The following is a 17686-nucleotide window of genomic DNA, read 5'->3' on the forward strand; positions in this document are numbered from 1 at the left end:
ATTAGCGAAGGTGGAGAGGGAGAGAACATTTATTTAGCCAATTAAATCTGGGGATGGTTTTGGTGGCAAGTTTGAGAAAGCCAGATCTGGGATTTGGCCAGGACCCCGGGGAACCCCCGACTCTTAGCGATAAGTGTCATGGGACCTTTAATGACCACAGTGAGTCAGGACCTCGGTTTAACGTCTCATCCGAAAGACGGCACCTCCTACAGCACAGTGTCCCCATCACTGCACTGGGGCATTGGGGTTTATTTGTACCAGAGGGAAGTTTTCCCCCTGCTGGCCCACCAGGGGGAGGAAGATTGCCTCCACTCAGGTGATTTCCACTGCTTGAATGCAGTTATAGGTGCAGGATCAGGAGCAGCTTATGTGTGCTGTCCTGGGTGTGGTGAAGATCGGCACGGCGGAGATGACTGTAGAGATCAAACTCGTGGTATCGACTCAAAACATTAAAACTGCTGACAGGGCAGCAGGCGCGGTCGAAATGTCTGTCTTTGCGGCTGTTCAGTGGGAGATTGGATGAGGGCGGGTGATTTTCAGGGATCTAAACTCGGTGGATTAAGGCTGTAGGACTGCAGTCAGGAGTTCTCGCCACAGTCTGTAGGCGAAAGTTAGAAATGCTGCATCACGCAGCAAACTGCACTCCGCACCACACAGCAGACTGCACCAATCAGAAGTGCTGTACCAGTCTGCAGACTGCACCACACAGCAGACTGCACCAATCAGAAGTGCTGTACCAGTCTGCAGACTGCACCACACAGCAGACTGCACCAATCAGAAGTGCTGTATCCCATAGTCTGTAGACCGCACCACACAGCAGACTGCACCAATCAGAAGTGCTGTACCAGTCTGCAGACTGCACCACACAGCAGACTGCACCAATCAGAAGTGCTGTACCAGTCTGTAGACTGCACCACACAGCAGACTGCACCAATCAGAAGTGCTGTACCAGTCTGCAGACTGCACCACACAGCAGACTGCACCAATCAGAAGTGCTGTACCAGTCTGCAGACTGCACCACACAGCAGACTGCACCAATCAGAAGTGCTGTACCAGTCTGCAGACTGCACCACACAGCAGACTGCACCAATCAGAAGTGCTGTACCAGTCTGCAGACCGCACCACACAGCAGACTGCACCAATCAGAAGTGCTGTACCAACACACCAGACTGCACCAATCAGAAGTGCTGTACCAGTCTGCAGACTGCACCACACAGCAGACTGCACCAATCAGAAGTGCTGTACCAGTCTGCAGACTGCACCACACAGCAGACTGCACCAATCAGAAGTGCTGTACCAACACAGCAGACTGCACCAATCAGAAGTGCTGTACCAGTCTGCAGACTGCACCACACAGCAGACTGCACCAATCAGAAGTGCTGTATCCCATAGTCTGTAGACCGCACCACACAGCAGACTGCACCAATCAGAAGTGCTGTACCAGTCTGCAGACTGCACCACACAGCAGACTGCACTGAGGTAAGGTGCCTCACCTGTAGGTTATGCTGGCGGTTGCTTACCTTGGCGTTGTGCATGCTCATGAGGCTTCCGCAGTTATCCAGGTACTGTTTGAGGTCGCTGTCCTGCGGGGGAGGAGACACACGCCCGTCACAGGCCCGTAGGCTTAGCAGCAGTGCTATCAAACCCGAGGTAATAGAGAGAAATATCCAGGTACCATGAGCTTATTTTACATTAATGGTGGCAGACGGGGGGAAAACAGACGAGGTTCCAATGGGGAGCTGACAGATCCCATCTCAATTTAATGAACTATAAATCTCGATTAAATATCTGGGAGGTGACAAATCTCATCCTTTTTCTTTCCTGCAGCTGATGGGCCATCAGCCTCCCCCCCCGCCCCCGCCCCCGCCCCCACCCCCCATAAAACAGTGTCTCACCAGGTATTCGAAGACGAGCGTGAGGGATTGGTCGGTGTGGATGATGTCATGTAAGATGACGATGTTGGCGTGCTTCAGGTTCTTCAGCAGCGACACTGGGGAGACGAGAGAGAGAGAGAGAGAGAGAGAGAGAGGACAGCGAGCGCACGTGTGTCGATCTGAGTCATTACATCACATCACATTTATTTAGATGCTTTTATCCAAAGCGACGTACAAAAGTGAGTATCATGGTCATCAGGTTCCATAAGGTACAAGTCTCATCACTCGAGCTTCCCTTTCCCCCACAGTCTACCTCACAATCACCATTTAACATGTACATGTATCACCATCACAGAGCTCATACAAGCTTCAGCTGATAAGGCCTGACAAAGAGCCAACCATACACCTTCCCTGGGTTGACTGTTTTTTTAAAGTAGCTAATTAACATAACATAATCTCAGCTGTTTCTGGTCACGTTGTTACACACAGCGCTGCTCTGCTTTCTGCAAACGGGGGGAGATATTGTTGAACAGAAAACCGTGAGCAGAGCAACGGTAATGATTCCTCTCTACACTAGGGGGCAGCATTGCTCTACCGCTGCTGACACGAGAGCGTCGAGGCAGGCCATTCACTGGGACCTGGCTCCTCTTCCTGTGCGTTAACTGCACCTACAGATCAGCCGCCCACCTTCTCCAGGTGAGCCCAGGTGACACCTGGGCCGTACCCACCGTTAAATAGCGAGCTCACAGCCAGCACTCTGCCCCCAGGCCCGTTACCTTCTCCAGGTGTGCGCGGGCTCTACCCGGGCTGTACCTGCCGTTAAAGAGTGAGGTCACAGCCAGCGCCCCCCCCCCCCCGCCCCCCCCAGGTCCGTTACCTTCTCCAGGTGTGCGCGGGCTCTACCCGGGCTGTACCTGCCGTTAAAGAGTGAGGTCACACCCAGCGCCCCCCCCCCCCAGGTCCGTTACCTTCTCCAGGTGTGCGCGGGCTCTACCTGGGCTGTACCTGCCGTTAAAGAGTGAGGTCACAGCCAGCGCCCCCCCCCCTCCCCGCCCCCCCCCCCCCCCAGGTCCGTTACCTTCCCGAATAGCGGTACAGGGGGCTCCCTCCTCGTGCTCCAGCCTGATCTCCTTCAGAGCCACCAGGTTCTCCGTCAGCTTGCTACGCCCCTTAAACACGGTGGCATACGTGCCCTATGGGGGGGGGGGGGGGGGGGGGGGGAGAGACGGGGGAGAGAGAGAGAGAGAGAGAGGAAGAGAGAGAGAGAGAGAGGGAGGGAGGAAGAGAGAGAGAAAGAGAGTGGGGGGGGGGGGGGGGGCAGAGGAGGAAAAATGTACTTTCAGTGACAGAATGAAACTAGACGGTTGGCAAAATGACCAGTCTGGATAATTGGAAAGTTTTGTTGCAGGATGAGCATAGATAAACAGAGAAGATTATTTAAAAAATAAAAAATAAAAACAATATTTCTTCCTGGAGAGGCTGCAGGAACAAGGAGATATAAAGGTTATAAGAAAACAGGAAAAAAGATAAATTGACTGCAGCCACAGAAAATGAGGTGTTTGTATGAGCGTGAGTGTGTGGTTGTATGAGTATGTATGAGTGTGTGTGTGTATGAGTGTGTGTGTGTGTATGAGTATGTATGTGTGTGTGTGTGTGTGTGTGTGTGTGAGTGTGTGTGTGTGTGTGTCTGTATGAGTGTTTGTGAGTATATGTGTGTGTATGAGTGTGTATGTGTGAGTGTATGTGTGTATGAGTATGCGTGAGTGTGTGTGCGTGTGTATGAGTGTGCGTGTGTGTGTGTATATGTGTGTGTATGAGTGTGCGTGTGTGTGTGTGTGTGTATGTGTGTGTGTGTGTGAGAGTGTGTGTGTGTGTATGTGTGTGAGTGTGTGTCTGTACGAGTGTTTGTGAGTATATGTGTGTGTATGAGTATGTATGACTGAGTGTGTGTGTGTATGAGTATGTATGAGTGTGCGTGTGTGTGTGTGTGTGTGTGTGTGTGTGTGTGTATGAGTGTATGAGTATGCGTGAGTGTGTGTGCGTGTGTATGAGTGTGCGTGTGTGTGTGTGTATGTGTGTGTATGAGTATGCGTGAGTGTGTGTGCGTGTGCGTGTGTATGAGTGTGCGTGTGTGTGTGTGTATATGTGTGTGTATGAGTATGTATGACTGAGTGTGTGTGTGTATGAGTATGTATGAGTGTGCGTGTGTGTGTGTGTGTGTGTGTGTGTGTGAGAGTGTGTGTGTGCGTGTGTGTGTGTGTGTGTGTGTGTGTGTGTGAGAGTGTGTGTGTGCGTGTGTGTGTGTGTGTGTCTGTGTGGTTGAGTGTGTGTGTGTGTGTGTATGTGTGTGAGTGTGTGTCTGTACGAGTGTTTGTGCGTGTGTATGTGTGTGCGTGTGTGTGTGTGTATGTGTGTGTATGAGTATGTATGATTGAGTGTGTGTGTGTATGAGTATGTATGAGTGTGCGTGTGTGTGTGTGTGTGTGTGTGAGGGAGGGGGTGTACATGGCATATGGATAATTGGATAATTCACATTATCAGTCGGTTGTAAAACCCTGTTCCTCTCTGCAGTCTGGCCTGTGAAAGCCTCCTGTGCCACTTCCATCCGCTTTTTCATCTCCATCCGTCTGTTCTGGTTACCGGGACATGAGACGGCACATGGTGCACTTTCACCCAATCAGAGAGCGGCCAGATCAGCCCTCACAGAGGCTGCTGGCTGCTAACAGGTCCACCAATGAGAAAGCCCAGGGGGCGGAGCTTCGCTCTGCGGTGTGTGGGGGTGACGGACTCATATTCGTCCATATGTGCACGGGAATGAATCTGAATTAAAAAGTCACAGCAAATTAAATCAGATCCCCTTCAATCTCACCCATTTAAGAACTGCGCTTTCTAAAAATGCGACCGCACAAATGCACCCACGCAGTCTGCCGGAACTGTTTTACACCCTGCAAGACGTACAGGAAGCTGACAAACAACTCACTCCCATCAGGGGAAAAGCGTATCTCTGACAGAGGATAACTGCGGGGCTCATGGCCGGCCTCCATTTCCAGAGAAACTAAATTCAAATTTGTAAAACGAAATTAAATATATTCAAATCAAAATTTAAGTGTAAATAATTTTAATTCAATTTGCATAAATTTCAATTTGTTTAATTTTAAATTTACATAAATTTAAATTTGCCACTCAGAATTACAAACAAAGCCCGTTGAATTAATAAAGACCTCCGATCCGAATGAAATTATCCGAATCAACTGACTCAACGAGGAACTGAAGTCACGGCGAGTGTTGAAGACAGCGGGACCGAAACGACAGCGCGCTATCATTTCAGCATCTTAAATAACGACTGACTGATGTCAGCAGGATATTGAGCGAGGAAGATGGAGATAGGTTCCGCGGTCTCGCAGTGCATTAATTATCTGTGGGCTCGTGGCTTCAATGCAACATATAATCTGATTTAATCAAGAAGGAACACATGCACTCAGGCACACTGGGGGTGGAATAGAAAACACTCATTGCATCGGCTTTAAGATAAAAGGAAAAGAAAATAAAAGGTTTTTTTTTCGACGCGCGGACTGATTGAAGAGGCTCAACATCAGCCTCCCCTTTCAGGTGTGAATTCAGCTGCTCCCATTGTCTGTGTAATTACACCCCTCACCCCACACACTGTATCAGTAGGAGCAGTGAAAACAGAGGTGAGCACTCCAGAGAGAGAGAAAGGCGAGAATGTGTCATAATGACATTTACATTAAATGGTACGCGCTCAGAGAAATAAAATCCTTTTTAAGAACGAGCTGGACAGCAGCGTAGCGGTACGGTTAGATAAACAACAATACAGACACAGAACATCGACTGCAGGGTGGCAATGTAGTTTAACAGACAGGTAATTGGGTTTAAAACTCCCAGGTTTAAAACTGACAGGTGGGAGGTTCAACTCCCAGGTTTAAAACTGACAGGTAAGAGGTTCGACTCCCAGGTTTAAAACTGACAGGTAAGAGGTTCGACTCCCAGGTTTAAAACTGACAGGTAAGAGGTTCGACTCCCAGGTTTAAAACTGACAGGTAAGAGGTTCGACTCCCAGGTTTAAAACTGACAGGTAAGAGATTTGAGTCCCAGGTTTAAAACTGACAGGTGAGAGGTTCGTGTCCCAGGTTTAAAACTGACAGGTGAGAGGTTCGTGTCCCAGGTTTAAAACTGACAGGTGAGAGATTTGAGTCCCAGGTTTAAAACTGACAGGTGAGAGATTTGAGTCCCAGGTTTAAAACTGACAGGTGAGAGGTTCGACTCCCAGGTTTAAAACTGACAGGTGAGAGGTTCGACTCCCAGGTTTAAAACTGACAGGTGAGAGGTTCGTGTCCCAGGTTTAAAACTGACAGGTGAGAGGTTTGACTCCTAGGTGGGGTGCTGCCACCGGACCCTTGAGCAAAGGAACTTAACCTAAAATTGCTTGTTTGAACCATGCAGTGGTATACATTGATTGTATATAAAACATAAGCTTTGTAAGCAACTCTGGATAAGTCAAGTGCCAAAATGCAGACGGTAACTCACACAAAAACAAAAAAAATGTAATTGTTCAAAAATATATCATTTCACATAAGTATCTAATTAAAGGGGAAATTTGAATACAATAACTCACCTCCCCCAGTTTGCCGAGCTTAACGTAGGTCTCCTGCTTCCCGAAGCCAATATCGGACTGCAAAAAACGCAAAACTGAATTAGACCACAGAGAGAGAATGTGAGAGAACACAGCCCTATCGCTGATAATGTCACGCTGACAGACAGATCATTTTTACCCAGAACACCATTTGCGAGTGATTAGAAGCTTTAGCGCATAAATGGAAAATTGCTCGAAAAAACCGACTCCTATCTTTTCTAACCAGCCTACAATTACCAGTGATTGTCTGGATGTGCAACAGTGTCATTACAGTGATGGCTTTTAGAGACCCACGCTAAAACAGTGATCTCCTCGGAACGTGGAGAGAAGCCTTGTGTCTCTGTGAACAGGAAAACCTAAGAAGTCAGCAGTGGCTTTGACCGAACGCTGCCTCTGCGTTTATGTCCGGGAAGAACAGAGTAATCTAACCAGAGAGGTCAGATTAAATACAGACCAGGTCAACAGGCTAACTAAAACCCATCCCACTCCATCCTGTCATCCTATTATCCATCCATACATTATCTACGCCTGCATATTCCTGGTCAGGGTCATGGGAGGTGCTGGAACCTATCCCAGCATGCACTGGGCGAAAAGTAAGAACACACCCTGGACAGTTCACCAGTCCATTTTAGGGCATATTATTATTATTATTATTATTATTATTGTTATTATTATTATTATTATTGTTATTGTTATTAATAGTATGGATGTTATGAGTATTAATAACCAGAGAGGCCCTGCGGGACATCCTGCTTGAGGGTTTGCTGGGCGGGGACGTGTCCATCTGCTGCCTCAGCTTCTCCAGGAAGCCCGCGGGGAGGCGGATGTCCATGGGCAGGGACATGCGCCTGCTGACGTCCTAAACCGGCGACACACAGACAGGAAGTGACATCACACGTCTGCGTCGGCCACACACTTTATCCAGGCCTTCGACGGTCGGTTTTTATCGGTAGGGACGGCGCTCCAATGTGCCATCCCGGAAACTTTTCCCTTTCCGGACAAATTCAACAGCTAAACCCTAACTGAGGAATTCAAACATGCAGAAAGCATAGCTCTAATTGCAGTTAATGTAACAGTGCTGACACTAGTAATTTGGTAACAGTAAGGATAATGGTATTCAGTGTTACAGAGCTGACAGTGGTAATTCTTTAATAATCAGGGTAATGGCGTTGAGCGTAATGGTGAGAATAGGTAATGCCAGTAGCACTGTTGACCCCCCCCCAGGCTGACCTCGGTGGGGAGGCGCAGGCAGGGGCCAGGAAAGCGAGGTTCGTCCTCCCCAGGCGTGACCCCGCCGTCCGGGTGCAGCGTGCGCAGGCTCCGGCTCTCTGGGGGGGGGGGGGGGGCACAGAAACGGGATCAGTCACGTGACCTCGCGGGATGGCGGGAAATGAGGCGGCGACCGGCGGTGTGAGCGTACTGATGAGGAGCTCTGAGCACAAGGCCCTGGAGCTCCTGCATGCTAGCACAGCAGCCATTACAGTAGCAGCTCTGAGCACAAGGCCCTGGAGCTCCTGCATGCTAGCACAGCAGCCATTACAGTAGCAGCTCTGAGCACAAGGCCCTGGAGCTCCTGCATGCTAGCACAGCAGCCATTACAGTAGCAGCTCTGAGCACAAGGCCCTGGAGCTCCTGCATGCTAGCACAGCAGCCATTACAGTAGCAGCTCTGAGCACAAGGCCCTGGAGCTCCTGCATGCTAGCACAGCAGCCATTACAGCAGCGGCCTGAGAGAGAGAGGGAGGGAGAGAGAAAGACAGAGAGGGACAGTCACTGAAAAGGAGGGAGAGAGGGAGAGAGAGAGGGGCAGAGGAAGAGAGCGGGGGACAGACAGAGGGAAAGAGAAACAGAGGGAGGGAGTGAGAAAGAATGACAGTCAGAGAAAAGGAGGAAGAGAGAGAAGAAAGAGTCATAGAAGGGAGGGATAAAGGGGAGAGAGAGAGAAAGAGGGAGAGAGAGTGAGGGGGACGAAGAAAAGAGGGGGTGGAGAGAGAGAGAGTAGAGGAAGAGAAGCATCTTCTCCTTGAAAAAGAAGGGGTTTGTAAACTTTTATTATCTTGCTGTTCCATAAAAGTAACATTACCACATTCTCAGCACTCTCGCTCTATCAAACCAAGATTTATACACCTAATAAAACTGCCTAATTATGGATTCCTTCACTCAGACTGTCCCTAATACAGCTCTGTTCTACCCAATCAAACTTCCTAATACAGCACCGTTCCACCCAATCAAACTTCCCCATACAGTTCTGTTCTACCCAATCAAACTTTCTAATACAGTTCTGTTCTACCCAATCAAACTTTCTAATACAGTTCTGTTCTACCCAATCAAACTTCCCCATACAGCACCATTCTACCCAATCAAACTTTCTAATACAGAACTGTTCTACCCAATCAAACTTCCTAATACAGCACCATTCTACCCAATCACACTTTCTAATACAGCACTGTTCTACCCAATCAAACTTCCTAATACAGCACTGTTCTACCAAATCACACTTTCTAATACAGCACTGTTCTACCCAATCACACTTTCTAATACAGCACTGTTCTACCCAATCAAACTTCCTAATACAGCACTGTTCTACCAAATCAAACTTTCTAATACAGAACTGTTCTACCCAATCAAACTTCTTAATACAGCACTGTTCTACCCAATCAAACCTCCTAATACAGCACTCTTTTACCCAGTAAAACGGCCTAGTTGAAGGCACTGGCCTGGCTCAGCGCTGTCATTAAATTGTGGGTCCAGACACCATTTTCTCTTCATGAATAAAGACGGATGTCGAAAAACAGCTCCTCCAGCACTGTCACACCAACGCAAGCGGGGGACGCTGGGCTCTTTACCGAGAGGTTGCCAGTTCAATTCCCTGAGCGGGAATGTCCTCTCTGTGGTAAATATGCACTTTTACAAATGGAAGTAATATCAGCCATTTAAGTGGTGCAGGATGTGCCTGTCTGCTTGACGAATGAGGAGTAATTCTTCACGGGGCTAGCCTGGGAGGCAGATTAAAACAGACACGATGAATGAAAGGCAAAGGGTTCCGCTAAATTATTAATGTCAGGAAATGCGGGAGCAATTTGAGGAATGTCTAACCCCCCGCCAAACCATTTCCAAAAAAATAATAAATAAAAAATAAACCGCACAGCACATTTTATTGAATTTTATGTGGACATGTGCTGCCTCCTTCACACTTGGTTAAATCAGGCCAGCGGTCACTGTGATTGGCTGAAATACAGAGAGGCACGTGGGTATTTGAGTTCTGTGAAAAGCAGACAGGTGGTGAAATACTGCTGTGGGCACTGTGGCATGGACTACATCACCGTGCACCAGAGCCAGCCTCATAAAGGAGCTTCACCAGCCATCCTGAACCAAACCTCCTCCAGCCATGCACAGTATTTACACACACACACACACACACACACGCATATACACACACACACACGCGCATATACACACACACACACACGCATATACACACACACACACACTCACACACGCACACATGCATATACACACGCACGCACACACACACACACACATGCATATACACACGCACGCACACACACACACGCATACACACACACACACACGCGCATATACACACACACACGCGCATATACACACACACACACGCGCATATACACACACACACATACGCATGCACACACACACTCGCACACGCACAAATGCATATACACACGCACGCACACACACACACACACGCATATACACACGCACGCACACACACACACACACGCATATACACACACACAGACACACCACACACACTCACTCACACACACATGCGCGCACGCACGCACGCACGTACACACACACGCACATACACACGTAAAAAAAAAACTATTATTATTATTATTATTATAATAATGGAGACACACACTGGCTAGCAGGTTTGCGGACCCTGTTCAATCTGAGTTCACATTAGGAGTCTGAAAGCCGAGGCCATCCTCAACAGACACACACACGGGGAGGAGAGGTGGAGGGACAGCAGTGCTCTACAGACACACACCGGGGAGGAGAGATGGACGGACAGCAGTGCTCTACAGACACACAGGGAGGAGAGATGGAGGGACAGCAGTGCTCTACAGACACACGGGGAGGAGAGATGGAGAGACAGCAGTGCTCTACAGACACACACGGGGAGGAGAGATGGAGAGACAGCAGTGCTCTACAGACACACACGGGGAGGAGAGATGGAGAGACAGCAGTGCTCTACAGACACACGGGGAGGAGAGATGGAGAGACAGCAGTGCTCTACAGACACACGGGGAGGAGAGATGGAGAGACAGCAGTGCTCTACAGACACACGGGGAGGAGAGATGGAGGGACAGCAGTACTCTACAGACACACACGGGGAGGAGAGGTGGAGGGACAGGCATGGATGGCTCTTATAATTTAACAGCACAGCTGTGGAGGACACATTGATTTCCCTGCTGGTAATTAGGGGGTCAGAGCACTGAACCCATTTTCATCTCATTTAATCGCCTCCCGTCAAACGGGCCGGGCCCGGGAGCCGAGGGGGGGGGGGGGGGAGGGGGGCGCGGGAGGGGGGGGGGGGGGGGGAGGCGGTCTGGAGTTCTGCTCCGTTACCTGCCAGATGGAATGTCTGAAAGGCCGATTCGATAATTGGCCGGGACCACCAAAGGTAAATCTGCCCTATTTGCCTTACGAAGTGTTTGGCCCGAGAATCATAAAGTAAAAAACGCTGCGAATGAATCATTTAATAACGGGGAAAAAAACCTGATTAAACGACTTTCATTTTTAATGCACAGCGTGAGGAGGGAGAGATGCTGGGAGACACATTAAGGGGGTTATTACTGAAGACACCGGGAAGAGCCAAAATGGCGGTCACTGTGGAACTACACTCAACACGGCCAACACAACCCTCGCTGCCAAACCTTCTCTCTCTGCCCCTCTGTCATAAAGCACTCTACAAACTGCAAAATGCTAAGTGCGCATTAGAAATAAAATGTATTAACCATTTAAGGTGGTAAGATCACAAATATGGTGATTAGAATGGTCTTAATTTTACATTCTCATGATGTCACAATCACAGCTGGTAACCGAAAGCAAAGGACTGCTATAACACTTAAAATTGTTAACAAAAACATTCCAAAAAAACATACTCTTAAAATGGATACTATTATTATTATTATTATTATTATTATTATTATTATTATTATCCACACGTTGCTCTAGTTCCTGTGCTAGGAGTCTGAGGACAGCTCTGTGGAACAGGGAGGAGGGAGACAGCAAGCCAAGCGCTTCTGGAACATCCTGGCAGCTCCCAGGATGCACCGGGGCATCCGACACGATGTGCTCGCGGCCATGTTTCCGTTCAGTGGAAGCAGCTGAGGCTCCTCCAGCTCTGTGCCCTATTTTTAGCTGTTTTAGGTTGGGGGGGGGGGGGGGTGAAAGGTAGAGATGGGGAGGATTCAGTATGGGGGGGGGGGGGGGGGGAGGTGCTTAGCAGGAGGGGATCGCGCTTTAATCTCTCCCCGAACGTGGGAGGGAACGGTGTGTGAGCGCACTGCAGACACAGCAGCCCTGGTTCCTTCTTCATTACGAGCGCTGTTTCCAGACAAAGCGGCAGGCCATGAGCAGTACCACAGGAATCCCAGCAGGCCCTGTCTCATTCCTCCCCACCAATCAGGGACAGGTTTAGAGCCGGGACAGCAGGTGAGTAGCCAATCGGTGACAACAATCAATTCATTCTCAGGCAGAAATGATGTCACACAAGGCTGCTCCAGACTTCACCGCCAACCTAAATTTGAACACTGGAAGGACTGCTTGGAACTGTGGAACATTAATCAAAATGAATCCAGCCTGAAACTCCTGGATAGATATTAATTTTTAAAGGTTTCTATCATCAGGAAGCTGTAATTTTGAGTTGCAGGTGGCCGCACGGCACGTGGACAGGCCACGGATGTTGGCAAAAGAAGATTTCTGAGAATTACCCGGTTATTTATAAAGACGTGGTTTATATTTTTGGATGACTGGCTTTTTCTTGCTCAATCTCAAGTTGTTTAGAGACCCAGATTCTACGAATCATTTAATGTGTACAGTTTTCCTGTGAAGCACTGGCTAGGATGAGCCAATCAAAAGATTTCTGTCCATGCAAGAAGATTTGCCTCTTAATCTCTCTCACTTTAACTTTTACATACATGCTTCACAAACTCACAAAGTTAGGCCAATTTCTTTGAGTGATTGCCGACCTTGCAAAGAAAAACTGTGTCTGTGAAGAAAAAAAACACTAATCTTCAGCTAACTGTAAGCCAAAGCTGAGCACAAATGATGAGCGAATCCAGGCCACTGAGTTTGGCTGTAATCAGTGATCTATTGTCACACGTGGGAGCTTCATCTACTGAGGTCAACGAGGCCAAAACGTCCCACAGAAAACTGCAGAGACAGAAGTAAGATGTGTTCGCAAGGGACTGAAAGCAAGATCCAGCAATACGAGAGAAAATTAATCTGCACTCAGTCTTAAATCGTCGGACAGCTCCAGCGCCTAAAACAGGGCCACCTTTTTGAGAGCAACTAAAAAAAAGGTAAAAAAAAAAATAATAATTTTTTTTTAATGCACAAAATGATTGAGTCAGCCTGTTTGGCTGTGCAGCTGCATAATTCTCACATTAAAGCTGCGGCACAGAAATAGACTTTAAAAGCGTTCTCAGGAGCGTTCCTCAAAGTGCCCGGGGTCGCGCCCGCGGCGCCCGCTCGGAACGCTAACGGCGAGAGAAGAGCAGAGGCGCGCCACGCGACCCGTCGCCACGGAGACGGGGGAAACAGCTGACGGCGTCTCAGGCTTTCCCGCCGCCTCCTCCTCCTCCTCCTCCTCCTCCTCCTCCTTTTTTCGATTTCTTCGTTTTGCATCTCATTTGGGGCCCGAGCCGCTTCGAGCCGCGTCACACGCCCGCACACACTCGCCAAACCCGCTCACAATTCCTGCCCCCCCACCCCCTGCGCACCTGTACAGGTGAGGCGCTGCTTTGTCTTTCTAATGGAGAGTAGCTCTGTAGCCCGCGGGCTGTTTATAATGGGATGACCTCAGGATCCCTCAAACCGACCGCCTTTGTAATATTGGTGGAAAACCGGTTGGCGAAACAAACCATTTGCCTAAAAGCCAGTTGATCTAGCCAATAGAATCAGGCTTCCAAGCCATTTGTTGGAACGCTTTTTTTCACGCCATTGTTTGTTTTGTTTTTTGTTTTTGTGAATGAAGTATATGCTCATTACTATCAGTCTGTCAATTATTATGCTGTGTTTTCTCTTCAGGAACCCATCCATCCATTATCTGTACCCACTTAGTCCTGGGCAGGGTCACAGCGGGTGCTGGAGCCTATCCCAGCATGCATTAGGCGAGAGGCAGGAATACACCCTGGACGGGTCACGAATCCATCACAGGGCACACACACACCGTTCACTCACACACTCATACCTATGGGCAATTTAGGGTCTCCAATCTGTCTAACCTGCATGTCGTTGGACTGTGGGAGGAAACCAGAGTACTCTGAAAAAATTAAAGAGCAAAGATCATGCAAACCCCACACAGAAACGATTCGAACCCGAGACCTTTTTGCCGTGAGGCGACAGTGCTACCCCACTGCTCCATGGCTCCGCCCTTCAGTAACCCAATAACAGGGCGAACGGACAGACCGGCGGAGTCACGTTTGGAGGGTCACACGGGACCGTTTCCTGGGGGACAGAACCTCACCCGCTTTGTGGCGAACGTTGAGCTGGTTGTTCTGGTCGGTGAACTCCGTCTCCTCGATGGTCTCTGTCCTCGGCACGGACAGCGAGAAGCGCCGCTTGAAGTTCTTCATCTTGTTCATCGCGTCGGAATCTCGATCTTTGAGGGACAGAGGAGGAGGGGGGAAAGAAAAGGTTATAAAACAAGTGCCAAGCGCTCTAATCCAACTATAGAAACGTGTACAGATGGGAAGAGCTATCCATAATGGTTGGGTTTCCATTGAGCTGTCAATCACTTGTTTGACCCAATCAAAAAAGAATTTTCCTTTCACAGCAGAACACAGTGATTGGTTGACATCAGTGAGCAGACGCCACACAGCACCGGCAGTCCTGGGTTCTGTGTAGTCTCACAGAACCCTTAAGGCTACGCTCACTGTCAGTCCTCAGCAGTGCACATCTGAAGCTCTTCACTACAGTTTGTGTTTTATACATTCTCTCTCTGTCTCTCTGTTTACGACATTTTCATTTTTTTGTAAAAATATATTTTCCTCCCCAGCTTTGAATAGCCCTCAGGTCCCTGTCGGTCCACGCACGGCGCCTGGAGTTGAGGTGAATGTACCTCTCTGAGACAACGATCTGCTCTGCCCCCTACAGGCCCCACAGCGTTACTGCAGCGTGACACACGCGACTCCGAGCCCGTCGGCGTCTGGCGGGAGTGTGCTGGAGACTAATTCCATGATTGACACCCTTTGCCGCCTCTAACAGGACAGGGCCAATGAAGCCCTGCCACCGTGGGGCCCAATCACAGTCAGCTAATGAGAGGGGGCGGGCCTCTAACCTGTGGCCACGAGGCCCAGCCTGTGCTAATGGCAACAGCCATTATGACCCGGGTGCCTTGGAAGTGGTTTTTCTGTATTTTACAACAACAACAACAACAACAACAACAACAAAAAAACAGTTTTAACCTCCCTCGTTTTGCCAATACAAATCAGGGACATTCATTTGTACCTGTCAAAGCATATGCAATCCCTCTTTTATCTATCTCTATCTCCCTCTCCTCATTCCCTCTCCCTCTCTCTCTCCTCTCTCTGTCTCTCTCACCCCCACCCGCCCCCCTCTCTCGTCTCTTTCCTCTCTCTCTCTCTCGCCCTTTCCTCCCTCTCTCTCTCTCTCTCTCTCTCTCTCTCCCCCTTTCTCCCCCCCTCCCTCTCTCTGAGTCATTGTCGAAGGGCCCTGCTGGCTGGCTGGTTGGCTAAGGTCACCCTGTTTGCCGCGGGCTGGAGATTCAGTGGTCCGATTGAGTAATTAAGAGGGATCTGAGGGGACAGCGTGTCCCCCCCCCCACCCCGATCCAAACCCCCGCCCCCCCACCCCCCCCGCCCCCCCCCGTCACCCCGAGGGACCCCTTCAACCACAAAATACTCGGCCCCAGAACTCAGACTCTAATGACACCTGCATGAGAGAGAAGGGAGAGGGTGGGAGACAGCATGTGAGTGTATGTGTGTGCATGTGTGTATTTATGTGTGTGTGTGTGTGCGTGTGCATGTGTGTATTTATGTGTGTGTGTGTGTGTGTGTGCTTGTGTGTATTTATGTGTGTGTGTGTATGTGTGTGTGCATGTGTGTATTTATGTGTGTGTGTGTGTGTGTGTGTGTGTGTGTGTGCATGGTTGTGTATGTATGTGTGTCTCTGGATGTGTGTGTGTGTGTGTATGTACGTGTGTCTGTGTATGTGTGTGTGTATGTGTGTGTGTGTGTGTGTGTGTGTGTGTGTGCATGCATGGTAGACACACGCCATATCCAAATCAGCACACTTGCCTACTATTGAGTACGCAAGTCGCATACACGTTTTTTTTTACAACCTGTATACTCAAGAGTAGGCAAGAGCGCTGCTTGTGACAGAGCCAGAGACAGAGTGTGTGTGTGTGTATGCCTGTGTGTGAGTGTGTGTGTGTGTGTGTGTGTGTATGAGTGTGTGTGTGTGTGTGTGTTAGATCCAAAGAGTCTACCAAAGTAGACTCAGCTGCTGTTCAAAGGCCACGCTAACAAGACACGCTTTAGCCTTCAAAGAGAGGATCTGTTCATCTCCGCTCAAATTGACAAGAGTGCCCGTGACGTCTGTGCCTTGAAAGAGAATTATAACAACCCCCCCCCCCAATCAGGTTTAGATCCATCAACCACTCCCCTGCCCCCCCCCCCACCCACCCACCCCCGTCATAAACAAATTCTAATAGTGTACGTGGGCTGTCACTCTGAAAACTACGCAGACAGGAGAATATGGCTGTCTGACCAAGGACAAAAAACCAGTCTCATTTCTCTGCTCATCAGACGCTCAGAATGAGGGGAGGAAGGGCGGGGGGGGGGGGGGGTGCACTTTGGAGAGGAGGTTAAGATCAGTGTGACAAGGACTCCCAAATCATCCCTTGGGCGATTGATTGTGTATTTTTCTTATGATAACTGATAACGGTGATTACATTCCTATACCCTTCATGCTTGAAGGGCACAGGAATGATGAGTTACTCCTCGGTTAATGAATCGACATTTTTTTTTTTCAGTTCGTCGTCAAACTATTTCTACAATAACATCCGCAAAAAATGTTCTCTTTCAGTTTCCAAAAAAAAGCACATTGTGGTTAGACTGCATCATCTCCAGGGGGACGCTAGCCCCCCCCCCCCCCTCGCCAAATTCAGCAGCCGGGTTTTAAACCAGGATTATGCAGAAATATGGAGACTTATGCGGCGTTTCGACAATAGAGAGAGTCCCAGGCAGAGCTGGATCACAGCGCGAGCCGTCTGAGAGGGAGCGCACAATAACAGCCACACTTGTGGCTTTCTGGGAAAAGTTTAAAAAATTAAATAAATAAAAAAGCAGCTCAATGACTCAGACAGTCATTTAAATGAAATGATTTATCAGCTCTTCAGGCGGGCCGGCGCGCCCCCCCCCCACCCCCGCCCCCCCCCCCGCAGACCGACTGCTGGAGTGAAATGCCAGAGGAGAGCCGGGACCGCCGACTTCACGTCTCGCCGATTACACGTCTCGCCGATTACACATCGGCAGGAGAACGCATAAATGAATAAAACACTCCCCCCCCCCGCCCCCCCCCGCCCCCGCCCCCCCCCCCCCCCCCCCCCGTCAGTCAGAGTGTGTCTGAGCGGTGTGTGTGACAGGGCCCTTCAGACGGCTGTCAGGGATGGCAGGCTTTCCTTTATTATTATTATTTTCGGAGCGGGGCGGGCGTGAAGTCCAATTTCCCATCTCACCTCACTGGAATGGCGGGCGTGATATATATATATATACGAGCAGAGCCGCCGTCGCCGCGGCGATTAGGGACGAGAGGAGTCCCGCCGTCGGGGGACGCCGCCCCGCCCCGCCATCCGTCCCGGCGCAGAATGAAACGTCCCGCTTGATAAGATTACTCCGCCTGATGTCTCAGGGCCTTTTCGTCTTTTC

At 49.5% G+C, this 17686-nt stretch overlaps 1 protein-coding gene across 2 annotated transcripts in view; it reads right to left on the bottom strand.

Annotated features, from left to right (window-relative positions):
- LOC118208408 (cyclin-dependent kinase 18-like) overlaps positions 1–17686 on the bottom strand; it is a 44590-nt gene that overhangs the window by 12377 nt on the left and 14527 nt on the right. For both annotated transcript variants that reach the window (XM_035383057.1, XM_035383058.1), the window contains exons 2-8: positions 14263–14397; positions 7756–7853; positions 7253–7384; positions 6508–6564; positions 2953–3067; positions 1896–1990; positions 1521–1583 (exon numbers count right to left, since the gene is read on the bottom strand). In XM_035383057.1, coding sequence (XP_035238948.1) covers positions 1521–1583; positions 1896–1990; positions 2953–3067; positions 6508–6564; positions 7253–7384; positions 7756–7853; positions 14263–14380 — 678 coding nt within the window. In that variant the 5' untranslated portion in view covers positions 14381–14397. The remainder of the gene's footprint in view (positions 1–1520; positions 1584–1895; positions 1991–2952; positions 3068–6507; positions 6565–7252; positions 7385–7755; positions 7854–14262; positions 14398–17686) is intronic.

The sequence above is a fragment of the Anguilla anguilla genome, chromosome 11, assembly GCF_013347855.1.
Source record: "Anguilla anguilla isolate fAngAng1 chromosome 11, fAngAng1.pri, whole genome shotgun sequence".
NCBI lineage: Eukaryota > Metazoa > Chordata > Actinopteri > Anguilliformes > Anguillidae > Anguilla > Anguilla anguilla.